A 23460-nucleotide genomic window follows, 5' to 3' on the forward strand; every position below is an offset into this window, starting at 1 on the left:
ATGCTGCTGTGACTCTTCCCTTCTGATTCTCTTCTCTCATCAGGTTTGCATTTGGGGATTACTTAGGGAGACTTGCAATGTGCCAGAATGTAATTCCTGAAATTGTAAGAGAGGTAATTTAGTCAAGTTGTAAAACCTTCATGCTTTGCTGTGGTTTGTCTTGTTCCAAAGGATCCCATTTCCTCAGATGGCTTTTTTAAAGAATTAGAGAAGCTGCTGGGAAGGAGAAGTCGGGGCCCTTCCCCTGCTGCCTGCTCAGGGGTGGGGGAGCTGCCTTGCAGGTAACTGTCTGAAATTGGCTCCTCTGATCCCTCCTGGCTGGGCTGGCTCAGAGCAGGGTGGGCAGCACCAGGGTGAGGGCCCTGCCGGGTCTGGGAAGGTGCCTGGGGGCTGAGCAGCTGCCCAGCCTTGGGGGGTTTGCGTGGCCCTTGGGATGGCTGAGGAAGCTGAGTGCTCCCGTTTGGGATCATCTGGCTGATGTGCCCTCCAGACCCCTCAGTCCTGCCTCTGAGGCCAGCAATGCTGCCCAAACACTGAGAACTGATTCTACCCTGTCTTTTTTGTTTCTTTGTTTTGTTTTGTGTAAAGCTATAATTCTTCCATTCCCCAGATCAGGCTGTTAACCTGACCCCAACCTGGCACCTCCTTGGAAAAAGAATCTTGACCTAGGAGAAAAGAAATGCAGCTCTGCAAACTCCCTGTCTGGCATGGACCCGGGATGTGTCCTCTGCAGGTGAGGGCTCTGTGAGACTGGGGGAGCTGGGAGGGAGCTGGGAGCCCCCAGCCTGGGCACTGCTGGGCACTGGGCACCCCCTGAGCCTGCTCAGGGCTGTTGCTGCAGGCCCTCACCCTCAGAACTGGCTTTTTGTTGCTTTTTGAGTGCTTGGAGTGAGAGGGGTTTAATTAAGATTTCTTGGGCCCTTGAATGCATTGGCAGCACAGCTGTAGGTGTCCTGGAGCTCTCTCCTGGCTTGTTCACACACGAGTTGGGCTCTTTGTCCAGAGCACAAATAATTGCTGGAAATTAATTTTCTGTGCAGCTCTGCAGCCAGAGCAGGCTGCCTGCTGCTCTGCACAGCAGGTGAGGCAGAGCCTCTGCTGTGCTCTCGTGTCCACCAGCAGATGCTTGGACAGAAGTTAAAAAATCATCAGCTCCCTGCTGCTTCCAGCCCTTGGCATGGAGCGTGCTCCTCCCCAGACCATTTCCTCTCCTTTCCTCTGTGGGTGTCTGCTGTGCCCCAGAGGTGTGAGCTGCCAAGGGCTGGGCCTGGAGATCATGCCTGGTGCACAGGGGACATAGAAATGTCTGCATGCACATTTATGGCAGGATCAGAGTGGAATTCCTAATTCCTGCAGCTTTGAAATGAGCAGGTATGTGATACATGTGCCTGTCCTCAAAAAAAAGATTTATTTCCAGCTGATGTCAACCCCATTAATTCCTACTTTGTTCTGGTGTCTCTTGTAATTCGTCGTTGCTTTGCCTGGTGCTGCTCCCTGGGAAGTGTGGCAGGGCTGTCCTGCAAGGTCCACGTGACTTCAGAAAGCTCTGAGGGTGTTCCAGAAAAAACCCAGTAACTTCAGAAAAAATTAAATCCCCTGTGGCTCAGGCATTTCTGAAAGCTCACATTGGGATGCTGGACACACTCCTCTGGCTTCTTAAACTGCTTTGTTTCAAAAGTTTGCTGGGGCCCTCTGTCCTCCCTGGGCTCCCAGAGCTGCAGTGCAGCTGGGTCTGCTGTGTGGAGGTGTTAAATCCTGCAGCTGCTCACTGAGCCCCGTGTCCAAGGTGTTCCAGTGGGGCAGGGCCCTGTCCCCGCTGCGCTGTCACCGTCCTGTCACCTGCACAGGGACGGGCTGGGGACAGAGGCTGCTCGGTGTGGCTGCAGGGCCCAGCTGCCCCCAGAGGTGCCCTGGGCACTGGGGCTGCTCACCTGCCCTGCCAGGTGGTTCAAGGATGGCCAGGTGTGCTCGGCACAGCACTGCCACCTCCCCAGGAGCCCCTGGAGCTAACTGGATGCAGGACAAACAGGGGTGAGATTTCAGCCCAGAGCAATGGACAGTGACACTCTCGTATGGAGGGAGGGATGGAGGGATGGAGGGAGGGATGGAGGGAGGGATGGATGGAAGGATGGATGGAGGGATGGATGATGGATGGAGGGATGGAGGGATGGAGGGATGGATGGAGGGAGGGATGGGTGGATGGAGGGAGGGATGGATGGATGGATGATGGATGGATGATGGATGGATGATGGATGGATGATGGATGGATGAGGGATGGATGGATGGATGGATGGAGGGATGGATGGATGGATGGATGGATGATGGATGGATGTGGCATCAGCAGTACACGGCTGTGCAATGGCACTGGAGAGAAACAAGGAGCCACAACTGCATGGGGTGTGCCCAGCTACCTGGGGTCTGCCCGCACCTGGGACTGTGTGCAGGGCTGTGGCCTCACCTGGGGCTGTGGCCTCACCTGGGGCTGTGCCCGCCCCTGTGGTTGTGCCTGGCAGCTGCAGCCCCGGTGCCTACGGGCCGGTGCCCGCGGGAGCCCCGAGCAGCCCCGGTGCCCATGGGAGCCCCGAGCAGCCCAGGTGCCCAAGGGAACCCCGAGCAGCCCCGGTGCCCACGGAACCCCCGAGCAGCCCCGGTGCCCACGGAACCCCCAAGCAGCCCCGGTGCCCACGGGAGCCCCGAGCAGCCCCGGTGCCCACGGGAGCCCCGAGCAGCCCCGGTGCCCAAGGGAGCCCCGAGCAGCCCCGGTGCCCATGGGAGCCCCGAGCAGCCCCGGTGCCCGCGGGAGCCCCGAGCAGCCCCGGTGCCCGCGGGAGCCCCGAGCAGCCCCGGTCCCCATGGGAGCCCCGAGCAGCCCCGGTGCCCAAGGGAGCCCCGAGCAGCCCCGGTGCCCGCGGGAGCCCCGAGCAGCCCCGGTGCCCGCGGGAGCCCCGAGCAGCCCCGGTGCCCGCGGGAGCCCCGAGCAGCCCCGGTGCCCACGGGAGCCCCGAGCAGCCCCGGTGCCCACGGAACCCCGAGCAGCCCCAGTGCCCGCGGGAGCCCCGAGCAGCCCCGGTGCCCACGGAACCCCGAGCAGCCCCGGTGCCCAAGGGAGCCCCGAGCAGCCCTGGTGCCCGCGGAGCCCCGAGCAGCCCCGGTGCCCACGGAACCCGAGCAGCCCCGGTGCCCACGGGAGCCCCGAGCAGCCCCGGTCCCCATGGGAGCCCCGAGCAGCCCCGGTGCCCACGGGAGCCCCGAGCAGCCCCGGTGCCCACGGGAGCCCCGAGCAGCCCCGGTCCCCAAGGGAGCCCCGAGCAGCCCCGGTGCCCAAGGGAGCCCCGAGCAGCCCCGGTGCCCATGGGAGCCCCGAGCAGCCCCGGTCCCCATGGGAGCCCCGAGCAGCCCCGGTGCCCGCGGGAGCCCCGAGCAGCCCCGGTGCCCACGGGAGCCCCGAGCAGCCCCGGTGCCCACGGGAGCCCCGAGCAGCCCCGGTGCCCGCGGGAGCCCCGAGCAGCCCCGGTGCCCACGGGAGCCCCGAGCAGCCCCGGTGCCCAAGGGAGCCCCGAGCAGCCCCGGTGCCCACGGGAGCCCCGAGCAGCCCCGGTGCCCACGGGAGCCCCTGAGCAGCCCCGGTGCCCAAGGGAGCCCCGAGCAGCTCCGGTGCCCACAGAACCCCGAGCAGCCCTGGTGCCCACGGAACCCCCGAGCAGCCCCGGTCCCCAAGGGAGCCCCGAGCAGCCCCGGTGCCCGCGGGAGCCCCGAGCAGCCCCGGTGCCCACGGAACCCCCGAGCAGCCCCGGTGCCCGCGGGAGCCCCGAGCAGCCCCGGTGCCCACGGGAGCCCCGAGCAGCCCCGGTGCCCGCGGGAGCCCCGAGCAGCCCCGGTGCCCGCGGGAGCCCCGAGCAGCCCTGGTGCCCGCGGGAGCCCCGAGCAGCCCCGGTCCCCACGGGAGCCCCTGAGCAGCCCCGGTGCCCACGGAACCCCCGAGCAGCCCCGGTCCCCAAGGGAGCCCCGAGCAGCCCCGGTGCCCACGGGAGCCCCGAGCAGCCCCGGTGCCCACGGGAGCCCCGAGCAGCCCCGGTGCCCATGGGAGCCCCGAGCAGCCCCGGTCCCCAAGGGAACCCCGAGCAGCCCCGGTGCCCATGGGAGCCCCGAGCAGCCCCGGTCCCCGCGGGAGCCCCGAGCAGCCCCGGTGCCCACGGAACCCCCGAGCAGCCCCGGTGCCCGCGGAGCCCCGAGCCGCAGCTCCCTCGGTCAGGGCTGTGCTCCCTCCCTTGCAGACCAATGCACGGACAGAATCCAACTGCTGATCCTGTCCCTGCAGGGGCCTTTGGCATTGGGCAGAGCCTCAGCCGTGGCTGTGGGGGAGTTTATCCAGTTTAAGGCTGACAGTCACATCCTTTATTCTTTTCAGCCAGAGAGCAAATCAGGGAGGGGAGGCTGCGACCTGCCTGGTGTCCCTGATGCAACTGGGGCAATTGGAGTGACACTTGCTTGGTTCCAAACAGTCAATTTAACCACAGCACAGCTCTTCCTCTTAGTGGCAGGTGTTATTTTGTCCTAAATAAACTTGTATGTGGTGCTGCCAATTTCTCCATATTCTAGCAAAGAGTTCTGCTTCCAAGCAGGGCATATAAATGTCTGGAAATACCTAATAGCAAGTAGAGATTGCCATAAATAAATGATAAGCCATGGAAAAGGCATGATGAGGCATATCTGTACCTCTGGAGGCCAGGAAGCCCCGGTGCTGCTGTCTTGGCTGAGCTCCTGCCCCTGTCCCCGTGTCCTCCAGGGCTGCTGGGGGATGCAGCCTGACAGGGCTCCGGGGCTCCTGGCTGCAACACCCAACAGTCTGTGTCCTGTCAGCTGCTCCCCTCTGCCTGCAGCTGGCTGAGCTTGGGTGAGGGACAATTTCTGGAGTAGTGCACCTGGGTTTGCCCTAAACACGTGTGCTGAGTTAGGGACGTGCTCACCTGGGCAGGGCCATGGTGCAGGGAGGGATCTGGGAAGAGCTCTCAGGGCCAAACTGAAGGGAAGGGCAGCGGCCAAACTCTGCTGTGACTGCCTGGATTTGTGCTGATGTCGTGTCCTGGCAAATTCCCGTGGGTCTGGGCAGGTGATAGCTGTCTTTCTGCAGTGGGGAATCGTGTGCAGCCTGAATTTTTGGTGTCATTTGATGTCCCCCAGTGTTTTGGTTTGACTGCTCTCCCCCTCCTCCCTGGGAGCCTTCCTTCCCTTTCCATTGTGCATGTCTCCATTCCCTCAGATTTCCATTGCTGCCCAGCACCTCCCTGGTTTCCCCTGGCCCTGGGAGCTGCAGTCCCACAGCACGGAGATGGGGAGAGGTGGCTCAGGAGCAGGACTTGTGAGCTGGAGCTGGGAATTAAAGTACTCTCCCACACAAAAGCTCCCTCTTTTGAAGAGCTTTGCATTGGATGTAACTTTTAATTTGGTTTTGAAAGCCGGGCAGGCTTTGGAAACTCTCCCTGACACTATCTGAACAAGGATATGGCTAGACTTTTTATACAAAAGACACTTTAATTAAACTCCCATCATGAAAACAATTAGACCAAATTTGCAGTACTTAACTAGTCAATAATTTAGTAGTTGGAGCTCATTAATAGACTTCTCCCTGTGCCTGTGCTGTGCTGCTGTGGCCCTGCCAGCTGCCTGCCCGGGGATCAATCTGGGGTCAATATCTTCCCTGAGCCTCCCTCCTCTGTCCCCTGCCGTGGTGGCACCGAGGACGGGATAAATAAATAAACAAACAAGCTCCTGGCAGAGCAGCTGGCTGCAGAGGTGGGTGTGCTGTGCTGCTGTCCCTCGGCTCAGGGAGCTGCTCCCCTCCTGAGCCCCGTGAGCTGCCTGTGCCCTGGCTTTGGGCTGTCCCCTCCCACCGTGTCCAATCTGACCCTGTCCCCTCTCAGCCCTGTCCCCTCCCACCGTGTCCAATCTGACCCTGTCCCCTCTCAGCCCTGTCCCCTCCCACCGTGTCCAATCTGACCCTGTCCCCTCTCAGCCCTGTCCCCTCCCACCGTGTCCAATCTGACCCTGTCCCCTCTCACCGTGTCCAATCTGACCCTGTCCCCTCCCACCGTGTCCAATCTGACCCTGTCCCCTCCCACCGTGTCCCCTCCCACAGTGTCCAATCTGACCCTGTCCCCTCTCACTGTGTCCAATCTGACCCTGTCCCCTCTCAGCCCTGTCCCCTCTCACTGTGTCCAATCTGACCCTGTCCCCTCCCAGCCCTGTCCCCTCCCACCGTGTCCAATCTGACCCCGTCCCCTCTCACTGTGTCCAATCTGACCCTGTCCCCTCCCACCGTGTCCAATCTGACCCTGTCCCCTCCCAGCCCTGTCCCCTCCCACAGTGTCCAATCTGACCCTGTCCCCTCTCAGCCCTGTCCCCTCTCACTGTGTCCAATCTGACCCTGTCCCCTCTCAGCCCTGTCCCCTCCCACCGTGTCCAATCTGACCCTGTCCCCTCTCACCGTGTCCCCTCTCACCGTGTCCAATCTGACCCTGTCCCCTCTCAGCCCTGTCCCCTCCCACCGTGTCCAATCTGACCCTGTCCCCTCTCACCGTGTCCCCTCTGGACCTTGGGCCGTGCTGGCCCTGGAGAAGCCACCACAGCCCCTCCTTGCACTGATGTTCCTCTGTCGCCTCGTGTTTGCCTTGGGGTTGTCACACAAAATATGTGAAGAGATGAATCCCCTGCTCAGGGACTGAACTCCAACTTTGTGACTCAGAGCTTGCCCAGTCTTTACTAAGCAGGCAGAAAAAGGAAAGGGTGTTCTGCTCTGCCCCTGGTTCTTAGGACAGGCTTCTCACAGACAGGCAGCTGTGTGCTGGAAACTCACACAGTCAGTTTTGGAAACAAGGTGTGATGAAGGTAAGTAATTTATTACTTGAATTTCTTCCCTGAATTAGATTCCATTTTTTTTCCAAATCACCAGATTATCTGCACTCAAAATTAAATTGATATTTTGAGTCCTGATTCTTTACATCTTTTAATTGATGAAAAGAATGTTTGACCCTTTCTTTTGTCTACAGAGAATAGGCAGAACAGAAATGGATTTACTTTTATTATGGTAATCATTTTGTTTCAAATACATTTTAGAACAGGGCATGTATAACTGTATCAGTTTCTGTAATTCATTCTCATTCCTGATTTCCCCCAGGCATTGAGGCAGTTCTTCTTCCTAATGCCTCGTTGTACCAGCTCATGCTGCAATAACAATTTGTGCCTCTAGAGCACCTTCACACTGAAACAGCCACGAGTGGGCCCTGGCAGTTTAGATCATGTCACTCGGAGGGTTTTGGCAGCTGCAGGGGGTCACAGCAGCCCCAGCCACTGCCCCCAGCTGCCCGGGCACTTCAGGAGCTGTGTCTCAGTTAGGATCAGGAACTGGGATAAAAGCTCTCCAGCAGAGCACCCGAGGGAGCTGGCATTCCATGGCACTCCATGGCATTCCAAGGCACTCCAAGCCAGCACTCCAAGCCAGCATTCCGAGGCACTGCAAGGCATTCCATGGCATTCCAAGGCATTCCATGGCATTCCAAGGCACTCCAAGGCACTTCAAGGCATTCCATGGCATTCCAAGGCACTGCAAGGCATTCCATGGCATTCCAAGGCATTCCATGGCATTCCAAGGCACTCCAAGGCACTGCAAGGCATTCCATGGCATTCCATGGCACTCCATGGCATTCCAAGACACTCCAAGGCACTTCAAGGCATTCCATGGCATTCCAAGGCACTGCAAGGCATTCCATGGCATTCCAAGGCATTCCATGGCATTCCAAGGCACTCCAAGGCACTTCAAGGCATTCCATGGCATTCCAAGGCACTGCAAGGCATTCCATGGCATTCCAAGGCATTCCATGGCATTCCAAGGCACTCCAAGGCACTCCAAGGCATTCCAAGGCACTCCAAGGCACTGCAAGGCATTCCATGGCATTCCAAGGCACTCCAAGGCATTCCAAGGCACTCCAAGCCAGCACTCTAAGCCAGCACTCCAAGGCACTCCAAGGCACTCCAAGGCAGCACTCCAAGACATTCCATGGCATTCCAAGACATTCCAGGGCATTCCAAGGCCTTTCCCTCCAGGAGCCTGTCCCGCTGCCAGACCCGAGCCAGGGGCTGGCTGGAGCAGGAGGAGGCTGCTGGCAGAGCCAGCCCGGGTCCCTCCTGCTCTCCTGGGTCCTGCCAGCCCTGCAGCCTGCCGGAGAGCTCGGGAGATGAGGGAGTCGGGGCTCAGCAGAGCGAGGGGCAGGGATGGAGCAGGGATGAGCTGCATGACGAGCAGGAGAAAGCACTGCATGAATATTAAATTTTGTGCATGGCTATGATAAAGCTCGTGTATTTACACAGTCCAGATTAAGTATCTGTATTTTGTAGAAAGAGAGGGAGAAGTTCTGCTTCGTAAAACTCTTCAAGGACACCAAGGGCGCTGATTTATTTAATCATTATTTTTGTAACTGAGACATGAGAATATTCTGTGGGTAGGGTGGGGGTTTTTTACTGCCAAGGGACTGCCAGTGTCATTTCACAACTCCTCATATTTGTCACATTTCTCTTACTTTATTCCAACTCTGAATAAAAATATATGAGAAAAAGTTGTCCTGCCCCACTTGGGGTTTTTTGGTATAAGTCACAGGGCATTTGGGTGGAAATTACAGCATTTCTATTTACTTTTTATTGCTCATTCAGAAAAGGTGCTAATGAATGATGTGCACCCATATTATTGCCCAAAACTTTCTTTGTGAATAATTTGTGAGTCTGAGCAGAAATGCCAGTAAATGCCAGCTACCAGCAGAGCCCAGTCTGGATCTGCTGGTGAGAGCATCACTCCCTCCTGAGGGCAGGGGGGGCTCTGGGATCTGCAGGCAAAGCCTGGGCAGAATTCTCAGCCCAGGAGGGGTAGTGGTGAGCCAGGGCTGGGTGTGGAAGTTTTTAAAACTTGATTACAGCGTGGCTGAATTAACTTGTCCATGTCCAGGGCAGGAGCTCCCTGCCAGGGTGGGGCAGGCCAGGTGAGAAGGTGTGAGAGCAGCTCTGAGCCAGGCTAAGGCCACACAATAAAGAATGCTTTTGTAGGAGGCAGCTCCTGCTCTGTTGGTACATTGTTTATCCCCTGCCAGGGCTCCCACATTTCTACCATTCTCACTTGCTTTCCTTTTCAAGCTCCTTTTGCTTGACTTGAACACATGGAGGTGGCAACTGACTGCAGGATGCTGGAGCTCAGACAATGAATACTGAAGTGAGCACAGCCCGACACTTCCCTTCACCCTTCTAGCTTTGGTTGGTGACTGATGCTTGTGGATTGGGACTCTGAATACTGAGCAGTAAATATTTACGAAATGTAATGGCCAAGACTAAATACATTCATTAGCATATTTATTCTTATTGAGTTGCTGCTTTGTGTGCCTGAGGAAATTATCAAATTGCTTCTATTTGAACTGCTATGCATAATTTTGGGACTGGCATTTTTAGTCTCACATCACTCTGGATTTTGGAATTAGGGTGAGGAAGGAAGCATTGGTACCCGCCCCAGCCCCAAAGTAAGTTTATGAGCAGGAAAAGCTCAGTAAATCCCTGCTGTTCTCCAGAGCCCCAGTTCCTGTCTGCCTGGTGCCAGGAGCAGGAGCTGGGCGGGTGCCTCACGTGGTGCCCACGGTGGTGCCAGGACCTGTCTGAGGCCGAGCCTGGCCCGGCTGGTCCCAGAGTTCTGCTGTTCCCAGCAAAGCCCTGCTGGAAGTTTGCCCTCCTCAGCCCTGCTGCTCATTCCCACCCTGGCAGCAGCTGACAGCTCCGAGTGCAGCAATTAATTCAGTTCAGGGTAGCTGTGCCATGATCTAAACCCATCATTTAAACTCCTTGTTTCCAGCTTTTAGCTCTGTGTGATTTTTTGCTGCGTTTTATTTGTTGTTTTGTAAATCGTTTCCTGTCTCACTAATGGGACAAACATTCCAGGAGGAGGGGCAGGATTTGGGGCATTACCTGCTTTAACATTTATCAGCTGCTGGATTTGAAGAGGTGCCAGTTCCCTTTGGAGCCAGGAGCCCCCGGCCCTGGGAGCCCGGGGTGTGTGGCTGCTGGTCTGGGGATGGCAGGGGCTGGGGCTGGGAGCCCAGGGTGTGTGGCTGCTGGCCTGGGGATGGCAGGGGCCAGCCCTGGGAGCCCGGGGTGTGTGGCTGCTGGCCTGGGGATGGCAGGGGCTGGGAGCCCAGGGTGTGTGGCTGCTGGCTGGGGGATGGCAGGGGCTGGGAGCCCAGGGTGTGTGGCTGCTGGCTGGGGGATGGCAGGGTCCAGCCCTGGGAGCCCAGGGTGTGTGGCTGCTGGCCTGGGGATGGCAGGGGCTGGGGCTGGGAGCCCGGGGTGTGTGGCTGCTGGATCTGGGGGTGGCAGGGGCTGGGAGCCCAGGGTGTGTGGCTGCTGGCCTGGGGATGGCAGGGGCTGGGGCTGGGAGCCCGGGGTGTGTGGCTGCTGGCCTGGGGATGGCAGGGGCTGGGAGCCCAGGGTGTGTGGCTGCTGGATCTGGGGGTGGCAGGGTCCAGCCCTGGGGGCCCGGGGTGTGTGGCTGCTGGCCTGGGGATGGCAGGGTCCAGCCCTGGGAGCCTGGGATGTGTGGCTGCTGTCCGGGCAGAGGCACCAGGCAGCCCTGGGGCCAGACCCTGCTCTCATTTGCTGTAACCATCAGCAGAGGCACAGCCCGGGCCCCTTTGGCACCTCAGCCCTGTGCAGATGAGGCTGGGGCTGTCAAAGTGCCAGGGTTTTATACGAGTTTCCCATTGACACCATGGGAGAGACCTTGCAACCCAAGTGCTCTGCCTTGATTGATTCCTCCTCATTACAGCCCTGAATTATTTGCAGAGGGAAATGACAAGGCTTTATTTTCTCATGGTGCTTTATCTTCCTACAAAATGCATCCAGTGAAGCTGCTAATGGAAAAGCTTTTAACCCGGGGCGAGGGCGCTGCGTGTCCGTGCGGGTGGGGTGGGATGTGCTGCCGAGGGATGCTCTGGGCTGCACAGCCTGCTGCCACCTTCAGAGCTGTCCCCAGGCACTGGCAGAGGGGCCAGGCAGCCCAAAGTGCCTGGCACAGCTGTGAGGATGAGCTGTTTGCTTCAGAAGCTGAAGAGAAGAGAAAGGACAAGCTCGTTTCCCTGCTGCAGGGGGAAGGCAGGGATGCCTCACGGCGTGTCCTGGTTTCACCAGTGGGCTCCAGACAGCCCAGTCAGCCTGGGATGGCGCTGGTTGTGCTCCGTGGCAAAACAAAAAACACATTTAAACACATTTCTGGGGGGCATGGGAGGAATTATTGGGCAAACCTTCCCTTCCCAGCCAGGCAAAGCACAGAGGAGCTGGGATGGGGCACTGCCACTGCATCCTGAGCCAGCCATGCTTCTCTTGTTACATCTTGTTGGGTTTTACTTTTTAAGCCTGCAGCATTTTCTAATGATGAAAAAGCAGGCTGGCTGGGCATGTGGGGAGAGAGATGCAGCTCTGAGGAAAAAGATAAAGAGCTTCTGCAAATATTTATGTACAGAAAATCGAAGGAATGGTAATGAACCTCATTTCCAGAGGAGTTGGATGTGTTTGTGTGGCTGGAGCAGGTGCAGGAAGGGGCAGCTGCTCCCCTCAGACTGAGCTGGCTTAGGGGACACCCAGTGACACGTCTGGAGCTGAGGGGAGAGGGGTTTGTGCTTTTCCCTCCCGGTACGGGCTCCCAGGGAGTGCTTGGTGCTGGGCAGGTGTTTGCCCTCGGGCTGGTGCTCTCAGGTGCCTCCGTGGTGGCCATCAGCACCTCCCCGTGCCTGCCCCTCCCCAGTTTAATCCTCTGCAGAGGGGCTGGGGAAGGAGCAGGGAGCACCTGTCTGTTACAGCCCGGCCCCGGCAGGAGGGAGCAGGGCTCAGGTCGGGGCTCTGCCACCCCTGGGGGCTCTGGGCAGCCCCCCAGCTCCAGGTAGGAGCCTCTGCTCTGGGACAGCCTGGAGAGGGCTGGGCAGCTCCCCTGCCACGGCCAGGGGTGGGGTGCAGGGCTGGAGGGGCTGTGTCCCACCCTGTCCTGGAGGAGGGATGGGCTGAGGATGAGGGGGTCTGCAGGGGGCCTTGCAGCCCTGTGGTGCTGGGGTGGGGGCCCAGGAGCAGGGAGGGCTCCCTAAAGCCCCAGGAGCAGGGAGGGCTCCTGGGAGCAGGGAGGGCTCCCTAAAGCCAGGGGCCGTGGCTGGATTTCATCTTTTAAATGACCCTGAGCCCATTTTCACCCACAGTGTAAATTTGTTCCCTCCAGTGTTCCTACTAAAAGGTGCAAATATCTGGGAAATTCCATATTGTGCAGTGACCTACTTTACAGCTTTTTTTTTTTGAGCACTGGGAAAACTGCCAAAAAGTCAAGTCTTAATTTTCCTGAGGCTGGGCCCTTGCTGCTGCCTGTGTGCAGGAGCAGCAGCGGGGGTGAGTGTGCAGCCTGAGCCTGGTGTCCCCTGGGAGCTAGGAGTGCAGCAGCCCTGCCTGCCTGGAGCCTGCCCAGCTCTTCCAGCAGCTCCTGGCAATAAAACCCAAACCTCTCGTGCTGCTCCTCGGAGCCTGTGTTTGCCCCTGTGCCAGTGGCCCTGGGTGCTGTGGCTGGGCTGGCTCTGGCCCGTGCCAGTCCCTCCATCCTGAGCTGCCACCCCCTCCAGGCTGGGTTCCCTCTGCTCACTGCAGGGTTTTCACCACTTGGAAGCAGAAACAGGCTGGGCTCATCATTCCCATGAATTTCTCCAGGGTGCATGTGGTTATTTGGGTTTAGAAGGAAGGGAAAGAATTCAACTGCACGTGGCAAGGAGTCAGAGTTGTTTTCCGTAGCCATCCTTGAGTCCTGCTGGAGACATAAACCAGGAGTGGGAAGAGGCTGAGGGGCTGCAGCTCCAATTAGAGGCCATCTGCTCGAGCTCATGGGCTGCAGGTGATTTGTGCAGAACACTCTCAGGGCTCTGGATGCCTCAGCTGGCTGGGGAGGGAAGGAGGTCAGTGCTTACCTGAAATCTGCCTGTTATTGGCTGTGCTGCTCGCTGTTTCTGCAAGGCATCATTTAAAAACAATTCTTCTGAATTGCACCATCTGGAGGGAGGAGGAAAATCGATGGAGTATTTACATGAGGCTGGGCACTGTCCCCACCTCGGGGCCCTGCCGTTCTCAGGTGAGAGCTGGGCAGGAATCAGGGCTGAGGGAAGCAGGGCCCAGGCTGGGCTGTGCCAGCTGCTCTGCAGCTCGCTCTGAGCAGCACTCCTGGCTTCCTCCAGCTGCCCCTCAGACAATCATTGACCCTGGCTCAGCTCCTCTGGGATCAGTGCTATCCTGACAGTGTTCAGTGCCTTTTTTCAGACAAATGAGGCTCAAGAACTTCCTCCCCAATAAAAGGGATGGAGCGCTCCTGGCCTCATGGCACGAGGGCACAGCCTGGTGGCAGGAGATGCTCGGCTGGGGCTGAGGCTGCTTTGGTGACAATGGGAGCCCTAATGCATCGTTCCCTCACTTGAGAGAGCTCTGCAGGTTCCCTGTGCAGTTCTGGGCCCGAGGGGGCTCGGCTGGCTGCTTTGAAACTGTTTTCAGCCACCACTGCTGCCTGTTGTCTGGATTTCAGTTGTGCTGGAGCTGGAGATAACCTGAAGGTGAACAAAGGGAGGATTTGAGGAAGGCCAAGCCCAGCTTTGCCTTTGCTGCCTCCCAGCAGGTGTCTGAGAGCAGCTGGCAAACCTGTAGACAGGAACCTGCAGCCCTGATTGTCCTTCTGAGAGCCCATCCTGGAGCTGGTGAATTGCTGCTGAGCTGCACCTTAGAAACAGCCCAGGGCCACACAGCTTCTGCTCCCTGTGGCCCAGCCCCGAGCGGTGCCCTGGGGTGTCCCCAGGTCAGCCCCACCTTCCCATGGAGCATCCCAGTGTGGGATCCCCGTGGGCAGCAGCTCTGGGAGCAGTGAACACAAACTGGAACAGACAGCTGGTGAAACACAGCCTGGGGCAGCCGAGGCAGCTGCCTTGCCCTCCTCACCGGGGGCTGTCCCTGCACTGGCACCTGGGGTGCCTTTGGTTTCTGGCAGAAGTGTGGATGTGGCACCTGGGGACATGGTGCAGTGGTGGCGTGGCTGGGGAATGCTTTCCAGCCTGCTGCTGTGATTCTGGACTGAATATTCTGCTTTTTGGTGTCACTGTAGCCGGGTGACCTCAGCAGCAATTCCTCGGCCCTTTTCCCACAGTCCAGCCCTGGCTCAGGCTGGGGGCTCGGAGCTGGCCCTGGCAGGGCAGGGGGGGCTCAGCCCAGCAGCTCCAGGAGCTGCCCCAGCCCCACTCCTGTGGCAGCCAGGACTGCAGGCAGGATAAATGCTCCTCCTTGATCACACTTGCAGGAAAATGTCCCCAGGAAGGAATGGCCTGGCCTGCTCAGTGCTACCTGTGCTTTTCAGCTGATTGAATTTCATTGACCAGGTTAATATTGAGCCCTTGTGCAATTACTGGCAGAGAATGGAAGATCATTTTTTTTTGCCTAGCTTTTGAGCTGTGGAAGGAAGGTTTATATTTCAAATGTTCTTTTAATCGTGCAAGCAGGCCCTTGAAAAAGTCCCTTTAATTTAGGGCAGGCTGGAAGAGTGCATTTCATGAGGTTTTTCCCCCAAGTAAAACTTTTTAATTTTTCTTTTTTTAATGCTGAACTATAGCTGGAGAAGGCATTAATCTTCATTACAGAATAAGCTTGAACCTGTGTGGCCTCTGTGACCAAAGCAGTCTTACTGGGTAGCTCAGGGAGCAGGACTGGGGTGGCTGGTGGCTGTATGTAGCTTTGGTTTGGGTTTTTTTTTCATTGTTGGCTTTGTGGCTGTTCAAAATCTTACTGTACAGGTGCAGGGGTTTTTTTAAATGGGAATAATCCCTGCCTTCAGGTGCCAGCTGCACTAAGGGAGTCTGCTGGCAGGCTAAGGGCAGGCTGGGTCTGCACAGGGCAGGGATTTGTGGAGAGGACAGGTGGCACCAAGCAGGGAAGGGGAAGGTGTTACTGAGGTTTCTGGTTTTGGGTACTCCCAAAAAGGGTCTTACACAGGGTCCAAAACCTGGTGCTTTGGCCTGGCATTTAAATGTTGAATTTAAGTGAAATTTTGAACATTTGAGATCAACTGGAATGTTTTCTGTGCTGAATCTGTTGCATTAAAAATAACAACAAACACGGAAATGGAAAACGATGGGATGCCTGTTTTGACACTTCTGACAGTGTTTAATGACACGTTCTCAATGGATTGGTTGGACGTGGCTTGAATGCAGGACCAGCCTCCAGTGAAACCAGGGCCAGGTGGTGCCTGGGAGGCTGGGAGAGGCTGCAGGGGTGCTGCAGGAGCCTGGGATGATGCAGGGATGCTGCAGGAGCCAGGTGTGCTGCAGGAGCCCAGGGTGCTGCAGGGATGTTGCAGGGGTTGCATCCAGGTATGCTGCACCCGGGGCAGTGAGATTTGTCCCGCAGCTTCCCCGGCGGCTCCGGCAGCCCCCAGCCCCGTGTGCCTGTGCTCGCACACCCGGTCCCCCCTGCCCAGCCCTTCCCCGCAGCCCCCAGCCCCGTGTCTCGGTGCTGGCACACCCGGTCCCCCCTGCCCAGCCCTTCCCCGCAGCCCCCAGCCCCGTGTCTCGGTGCTGGCACACCCTGTCCCCCCTGCCCAGCCCTTCCCCGCAGCCCCCAGCCCCGTGTGCCTGTGCTCTCACACCCGGTCCCCCCTGCCCAGCCCTTCCCCGCAGCCCCCAGCCCCGTGTGCCTGTGCTCTCACACCCTGTCCCCCCTGCCCAGCCCTTCCCCGCAGCCCCCAGCCCCGTGTGCCTGTGCTCGCACACCCGGTCCCCCCTGCCCAGCCCTTCCCCGCAGCCCCCAGCCCCGTGTCTCGGTGCTGGCACACCCGGTGCCCCCTGCCCAGCCCTTCCCCGCAGCCCCCAGACCCGTGTGCCGGTGCTCTCACACCCGGTCCCCCCTGCCCAGCCCTTCCCCGCAGCCCCCAGCCCCGTGTCTCGGCGCTCGCACACCCGGTCCCCCCTGCCCAGCCCTTCCCCGCAGCCCCCAGCCCCGTGTCTCGGTGCTGGCACACCCTGTCCCCCCTGCCCAGCCCTTCCCCGCAGCCCCCAGCCCCGTGTCTCGGTGCTGGCACACCCGGTGCCCCCTGCCCAGCCCTTCCCCGCAGCCCCCAGACCCGTGTGCCGGTGCTCTCACACCCGGTCCCCCCTGCCCAGCCCTTCCCCGCAGCCCCCAGCCCCGTGTCTCGGCGCTCGCACACCCGGTCCCCCCTGCCCAGCCCTTCCCCGCAGCCCCCAGCCCCGTGTCTAGGTGCTCTCACACCCGGTCCCCCCTGCCCAGCCCTTCCCCGCAGCCCCCAGCCCCGTGTCTCGGTGCTCTCACACCCGGTCCCCCCTGCCCAGCCCTTCCCCGCAGCCCCCAGCCCCGTGTGCCGGTGCTGGCACACCCGGTGCCCCCTGCCCAGCCCTTCCCCGCAGCCCCCAGCCCCGTGTCTCGGTGCTGGCACACCCGGTGCCCCCTGCCCAGCCCTTCCCCGCAGCCCCCAGCCCCGTGTGCCTGTGCTCTCACACCCGGTCCCCCCTGCCCAGCCCTTCCCCGCAGCCCCCAGCCCCGTGTCTCGGCGCTCGCACACCCGGTCCCCCCTGCCCAGCCCTTCCCCGCAGCCCCCAGCCCCGTGTCTCGGTGCTGGCACACCCTGTCCCCCCTGCCCAGCCCTTCCCCGCAGCCCCCAGACCCGTGTCTCGGTGCTGGCACACCCGGTGCCCCCTGCCCAGCCCTTCCCCGCAGCCCCCAGCCCCGTGTGCCTGTGCTCTCACACCCGGTCCCCCCTGCCCAGCCCTTCCCCGCAGCCCCCAGCCCCGTGTGCCTGTGCTCGCACACCCGGTGCCCCCTGCCCAGCCCTTCCCCGCAGCCCCCAGCCCCGTGTGCCGGTGCTGGCACACCCGGTCCCCCCTGCCCAGCCCTTCCCCGCAGCCCAGGTCGCCGCTGCCGGCGCTGGAGGTGATTTGTGAGCCAGAGCAGCGAGGCGAGAGCTCCGGAGCGGAGCAGTAGTAAACAGGATCCTGCAGACCGGGAAAACTGCTGACTTGGAGAATGCAGCACTTCCAGCTGCCAGAAAAGCACCGCTAATAAGTTTGTTTTCATGTTGTCTTTACGTGGTTGTGGCTGATGAATCACGGCAGGTTCAGCCCTGAAAATCACATTCAAGCACATGTGCTCGTCCCAGTCCAGGAATCCTCGTTATGCAGGCTGCCGAAGCTTGGCTCCTGGTGTTTTAGCATTAACTTGTGTTTGTCTGAGCGAGATTTGGGCAGCCCTGCAATTGAGTAAATAGGTTTTTTTAAATTCCACCCTGTTCATATCCCTGGTACTTGTAATTGCAAATCTGCACCGTCAGGAGCAGAGCTCACCTGGGGAGCGCCGCGGCTCCGCCCTGCTCGCAGACCTTTCCTTCCCGCACGTCTGTCTGCCCCTTCTGCAGTGTTTGTTTAATTTGGGCTGTCACTGCTTACACAACCAGTTCCCTGGCCCGCAGTTCTCAAGGTCAGGCTCAGGTTTTATCTGAGCAAGCAGGCAGAGCCTGCGTGGGGCTCGGGGAGCTCTGGGAGGAAGGTGTAACAGGGGATACCCAAGAGCTGGCTGCAGTGGCTGTCTGCTGTGGCTGTTCAGGGAGAATTACTTCAGAGCTGGGGCTCTGCTTACAAGAGATGTGTTAAAGAGCTTGTCTGAATTCCAGGAGCTTGCCTGCTGGTCAGAGAGCTCTCTCACATCAGCCCCTCTTTAATGGCTTCACCTGCTCGCTGGGAGCACGGACAGGGCAGGTGGGTGCCTTGGAATGCAGGGAAAGGAACGAAACATGCTTGTGGTAATTCCTCTTGACAACATTTAATTGTAAAACTGGGACAGGTTGGCATTTATCAGCACTGAGTCATCTTCCATTAATTCCACCTGAGGTCTGCTGAACTTTGGGGTGCATCAAAGCTGTCCCTGTTTTCCAGTCGATTCCTGCAATGTTTGAAAGCTGTTGTGGCACCGAAGGCTTTGGACACCAGAGCTGTTCCTCCTGTTTCTTATTCCTGACTTAGTGGTCCTGTCTCTTTGCCACCTATCCAGGGTTTCTCTAAAGGTAAAGCCAAAGCCAGCTAAGGCCAAGTTAGGCAGAGCAGTTTCTGGCTGTGGGAATGGGAAGGGTTAAAAATGCACAGTAAATAGCAGCAGGAACATCCTGGGCTCTGATGTATTCTGCCAAGCATCCGTGCTGTTTTCAGGCTCATGCAGCTGGCAGTTCTGTGTTTCCAATATCTTAAAAAGTGGAGCCATAGAATTTCAATCACCTTCCATCTTACCAAGAGCCTGACTCCTCCAGAATAACTCAGAGGGACTGACTCAACCATATTTTTCATGTTTTCCAAATGAGCAGTGCAATGCCATGGGAATCAAGAAATAGGCAGCAGGGCCATCTCCATCTGAGGAGATGAAGGTCAAAGACACCTTCATTTTTTCCAATGTTTTTCCTCCCAAATGAGTTGTAAAAATGAGCACAGTGCAGGCAATTAATTGTGGAGAAAGCCAATTCTTAGGGCGTGTTAAAGGCTGGAGAGTGGGTTCCTTTGATGGCAGGCTCTGTGTGTGGCGGTGTCCCCTCCTGCTGTGTCTCAGAACTCACACTCCTCTACATGAGAGGAAGAAACATTCAAATGGCTTTGTGCATGCTTGACCCAAAGGTGTAACCTCTGCTTTCCCCCCTCTCTGGGATGTTCTGCAGCATTCCCAGCCCCTCAGTGTCCCTCGGGTGTCAGGCTGGCAGGAGCCCTTTGTCCCCTGGCACAGACCTGTCCCTGCCTTGCCCATCCTCCCTGCCCAGTGCCATGTGCCAAAGCTGGAAATGCCCTGAACCAGCTGTCATCTTCCTGTTCCACTCCAGACAGCTTTTATTCTTTAGCGTGCAATGCAGGCAAACAATCCTCAGGTTACACACCACTCTTGAATTTCAGTGTGTGTTAGGATCAGTCAGGGAATTGCTCCTGTGTCAGCCAGAGCAAACAACTCCCCCCCTCTTACACCGAGGGTAAGACCTGTAGAGCCTTGACTTTGTCCCCCTTTGATAAAAAACTGATACTTTTCTTCAATGAAACCTTCATCTGTGCTTGTGGCATCCCTTTGCTTTGCCCACTCCCTGTCTAGAGAACTCCTCACTCCTCCATGCTGTCTGAAATAATACCAAAGGATTGCCTGCAAAACAAATGCAAACCCACCTTCACCTCTCTGGTACCAAAGTTCCAGGGTAGATTTAACCCAGGGCCAGTTTCTGTGTGTTGTGCTTTTTGTCTTCACCTGGTTCTCTCAGGTACTTACATTTGTGTTGAATAGCCACAGTACAGCAATTTCTTGATGCTAATCCCAAGGCTTTAGTCTGTCCTCTGCTTTCAGTCCAAGGAATAATCATAGCAAAAAGCAGGAACCAAGAGGTGTGATAGAGGCTGTTTTGTAAAAACAGCCCTGTATGTGGTGTTTTCATGAGAGGCACCCCACAGCTCTCAAGGAATGGCCTTATTTGCCATTGCATCCAGTCTTCCAGCCTTGCTGCCTTGTGGTTTCTTCATGTGTTTGAACAGGAGATCTGGAAGTTCTCTCCTGAGCACGTTTAATCATATGTCATCAAAGAGCTGTCAGTCACTGGCACACTTGTGCCTTAACCAGGAGCTCAGGACACAAGTCTGGACACCAAGATCAATGCCCAGTTTTGGTTTTGGATGTGCAACACTCACCTGTGTGGGGAGAACGTGGTGAACGTGCTCATTGTGAGCTAAGCCTGACCCAGTGAACCCCTTCTGAGCCTGGGCCTGCAGAGCAGAGGAGGATTTCAGTCATGAACTGCCTGAGCTCATTTCAGCCCTGGGCCCTCCTCAAGGCAGCTCTGTCCCTGTGCTCAGTGCACACTCTGCTCCTTATGGGGGCATCTGGGGCTCCGAGGGCTGTGGGGCTGCTGCAGGCCAGTGGTGCAGCTGGGCTGGTCAGGTACACAGCAGGAGCCTGCAGCATCCTCCCATGAGGGAGAACAGGTAAGAGAACAAAGCACGTGGAGTGTGCAGTGTGCCACATCCCGAGGTACAGCAGAGAGTCCTGCTCAGGGGAAAGGGAGAGCTCCTGAAGCTTTGTGGCCTTGGGCCAGCCTGCCCGCTTGTTCAAGGGAACAAAATTCTTAGCTGTTTCCAGTGGGATGGATCTCTGAATTTCAGCTTCAGCCCTGGCTTAGTTTCAGCAAGGGTCTGTCTGAACAACACCTGGAGGTGCACGAGCTCACTCAGGTGCTGTGGAGCTGATGGCTCCATGGGCTGCTGAGGTGCCAGGGGTGCCCAAGGTGCCCAGGGCTGTGTCTGGGTGCTGAAAGCCTGCCTGAGCCCTGCCCAGGCTGGAGCTGCCTCTGAGCAGCCTGGGCACCTGGGGCTGCAGCTGTGGGAGCTGTTCCATGCCCTGGGACAGGGCTGGGCATCAGCTGTGGGTCCAAAAGCAGCACAAAGGACCCTGCTCCTGCTGGAGTGGTTTCCATCCTTCCTCCTGGCTGCTCGCAGTGCTCCCCTCTGACCTGCTCCGTGGCTGACCAGTGCTTCCCAGCAATGTCCCAGAGCCCTTCCCTGGGGAGCAGGGCTGTGAGGGCTGGGTGTGCTCCTTTCCAGGGCTGGGTGTGCTCCTTTCCAGGGCTGGGTGTGCTCCTTTCCAGGGCTGCCTCTCGCTCCTGCTCTCTGCTGCCTTCCCCTGCCCGTGGGGGTGGAACACAAACAGCCTCTGCTCCAGGGAGGGCTGGGGTGATGCTCAGGGCTGCTGTGGCACAGCCTGAATTGTGTCCCAGGCTGGGCAAGTGCTGCTGAGCCCCTGCCGGGCAGAAATGGCCTTCATGAAATGTTTTCTTTATCAAGAGCTTCAAAGAAGCTTTTTAGTTGTGGTTGCAAGTCAGATCTTCAGTTTTATTATTCTGAAGTGTTAAAAATCAGCTGAATTGTAATGTCTTTTCTTTGGGGTCACTATGCAGTACTCAGCCTGGAAAAGAGGGAGATGCTTTTCATCTCTTCTGAGGCTGAAGCTGGGCTTCTTTTGTAGCAGAAAAACAACCACAGTAGCAATGCAATGAATTTTATTAAAAGCCCAAACCAATGTATTTACATATGGCTAGTATATTCTACCTGCTCCATGTATTGCAGTGTCTGCTGAGCTGCTCTTATTAAAAATGGGCAGAAATTTATAAGGACTTTGTCTGTTTAAATCATGGAAAAAAGCTGAATATCAGTTTACGGCATGGGATTTTTTGTCAACTGTAGTTGATGGAAACTGTTTACTGAGTTTTGTGTGAAAACCTTCAACCTGTGAATTTCAATTTCATAGTTCATTCGTACGTGGGAAGTTAATTTGAGCTGTGAGCAGTTGTGATCTGATTAGCAGGAGCTCTGGCTGGGCAGGGGGCTGAGGGTTCCTCCCCAGGGAGGGTTTGTCTGATCTGCTGGGACTCCTCTCAGAGCTCCTCAGTGTCCTGGGGGTGCAGAGACACAGGAACAGCCCCCAGACCACAGAAGGGGTTGGGCTGGAAGGGATCCCAAAGCTCAGCTTGCTCCCTGCCCTGGGTGCTCCAAGCCCCTCCAGCCTGGCCCCGGGCACTGCCAGGGACGGGGGTGCTGGCCCCGGGCTCTGCCAGGGACGGGGGTGCTGGCCCCGGGCTCTGCCAGGGACAGGGGGTGCTGGCCCCGGGCTCTGCCAGGGACGGGGGTGCTGGCCCCGGGCACTGCCAGGGACGGGGGTGCTGGCCCCGGGCACTGCCAGGGACGGGGGTGCTGGCCCCGGGCACTGCCAGGGACGGGGGTGCTGGCCCCGGGCACTGCCAGGGACGGGGGTGCTGGCCCCGGGCACTGCCAGGGACGGGGGTGCTGGCCCCGGGCACTGCCAGGGACGGGGGTGCTGGCCCCGGGCACTGCCAGGGACGGGGGGTGCTGGCCCTGGGATCTGCCAGGGACGGGGGTGCTGGCCCCGGGCACTGCCAGGGATGGGGATGTTTCTCTGGACAGGTTGTACGGGGTGTGAGGCCCCTCGAGCCACTCCCCTCCCTTCAAATCAGGGAATTCTCGCTTTGATTTTGGGTTTCTGCCGGGAGCTGCACTTTGTCCCCACCCAGCACAGCACAGAGAATGCCTTTCCATGTTTATTGCCCAGACAGCTGCCGTGGCTGTCCCAGGGTTTTATCTGAAGTGACTTGTTCCAGCCTTGTGGAAATGGCAATTGTGGAAGATGCATCAGCAAGTTTCCATCCTGTTTTGTGTCCAGGGGTGCCCATCAGCTGCTCAGCAGTGCAGGGGATGAGCTCAAAGGGCTGCTCTGCTATCCCTGGAAGGAGCCAGGCTTTGCTCAATGAGACAGGTGGGAGAGAGGCAAGGTGAACTAAAGTTTACCTTCTTTCATACATGTCTAACAGGATACGATTAAATATTAAAACTATGCAGTTAATTCTGCTGTATTTACCAAAAGAAGATTTTCTGAGGAGTGGTTGTTATGGAAACAGCAGCCCTCTGTCCTTCCACTTGGAAAGGATTTATTTTAAGGGAGCTAAAACCCTTTAAATATTCAGCAAGTATAAAAAGGTGAGATCATAATATTCATCTTACATATTCTCTGCAAAGCTTCAGAAACTTCCCTGACACTGAGAAGCAGGAAAGGCTCCAGAGCCTGTCCTTCATGTGGAGAAGGGAAGGGACCCAAAATAAGGGAACTGGGACGTGGGTAAAGGGAGTGAGGCTGCTTGGGTGGAGACACATGGGCGTGTAGGAACCTGTCAGGAGACCCTGCTGGGCACTGCCCTTCTCTGGGGACTGCACCCCGTGCCCTCCTGGCACTGCCACTGCTGTCACTCGCTGTGGGACACCCCCTGTGTGCAGGGATGCTGTGGGACACCCCCTGTGTGCAGGGGCTCAGTCAGACACCCCCTCTTTGCTGTCTGCAGGGGCTCTGTGGGTCTCAGAGCTGGGCAGTGCTGGGCTCTGGGTGCTCTCTGGGCCTTTCCTCACCCTGTGCTGCAGCTCAGAGTAGGTCTCTGTGGGGTGTGAAGGGAATTTTCTGTTCAGTGAACCAGAAATCAGCACCACGGTGTTGGGATGGCAGCTGCATACACTGTAATTTGCTGAACAATCACAGGCGTTAAAAAAACCCCACAAACCAGTTCCTGGCCTAATGGCAAAATAACCCACCTGAAGCTGCAGCAGGAAAATTGTTCCCTCAAGTATTTTCAAACTAAAAATCAAGCTTCAGCTTTGCTACATTCCCGTTTCTTTTGTGCTTGCTTTCAAAAAAAAACCATTTAGAGCTCAACTATAGGTTAGAGGTTTTTTTTTCCCTCCACTGAAAATGAATTATAAATATACCTTGAATTGGAATTTTCTATTTCTTAACCTTCCTTTG

General features: G+C 57.7%; 1 protein-coding gene across 1 annotated transcript; it reads left to right on the forward strand.

Moving 5' to 3' along the window:
• The first annotated feature begins 2572 nt into the window (after nucleotides 1–2572).
• LOC132334441 (nascent polypeptide-associated complex subunit alpha, muscle-specific form-like) lies at nucleotides 2573–19832 on the forward strand. Its single transcript, XM_059860513.1, has 2 exons — nucleotides 2573–4247; nucleotides 19723–19832. Exons 1-2 carry the CDS (start codon nucleotides 2573–2575, stop codon nucleotides 19830–19832), a joined length of 1785 nt encoding a protein of 594 aa, XP_059716496.1.
• The last annotated feature ends 3628 nt before the right edge of the window (nucleotides 19833–23460 follow it).

Source organism: Haemorhous mexicanus, chromosome 15, assembly GCF_027477595.1.
Source record: "Haemorhous mexicanus isolate bHaeMex1 chromosome 15, bHaeMex1.pri, whole genome shotgun sequence".
Lineage (NCBI taxonomy): Eukaryota > Metazoa > Chordata > Aves > Passeriformes > Fringillidae > Haemorhous > Haemorhous mexicanus.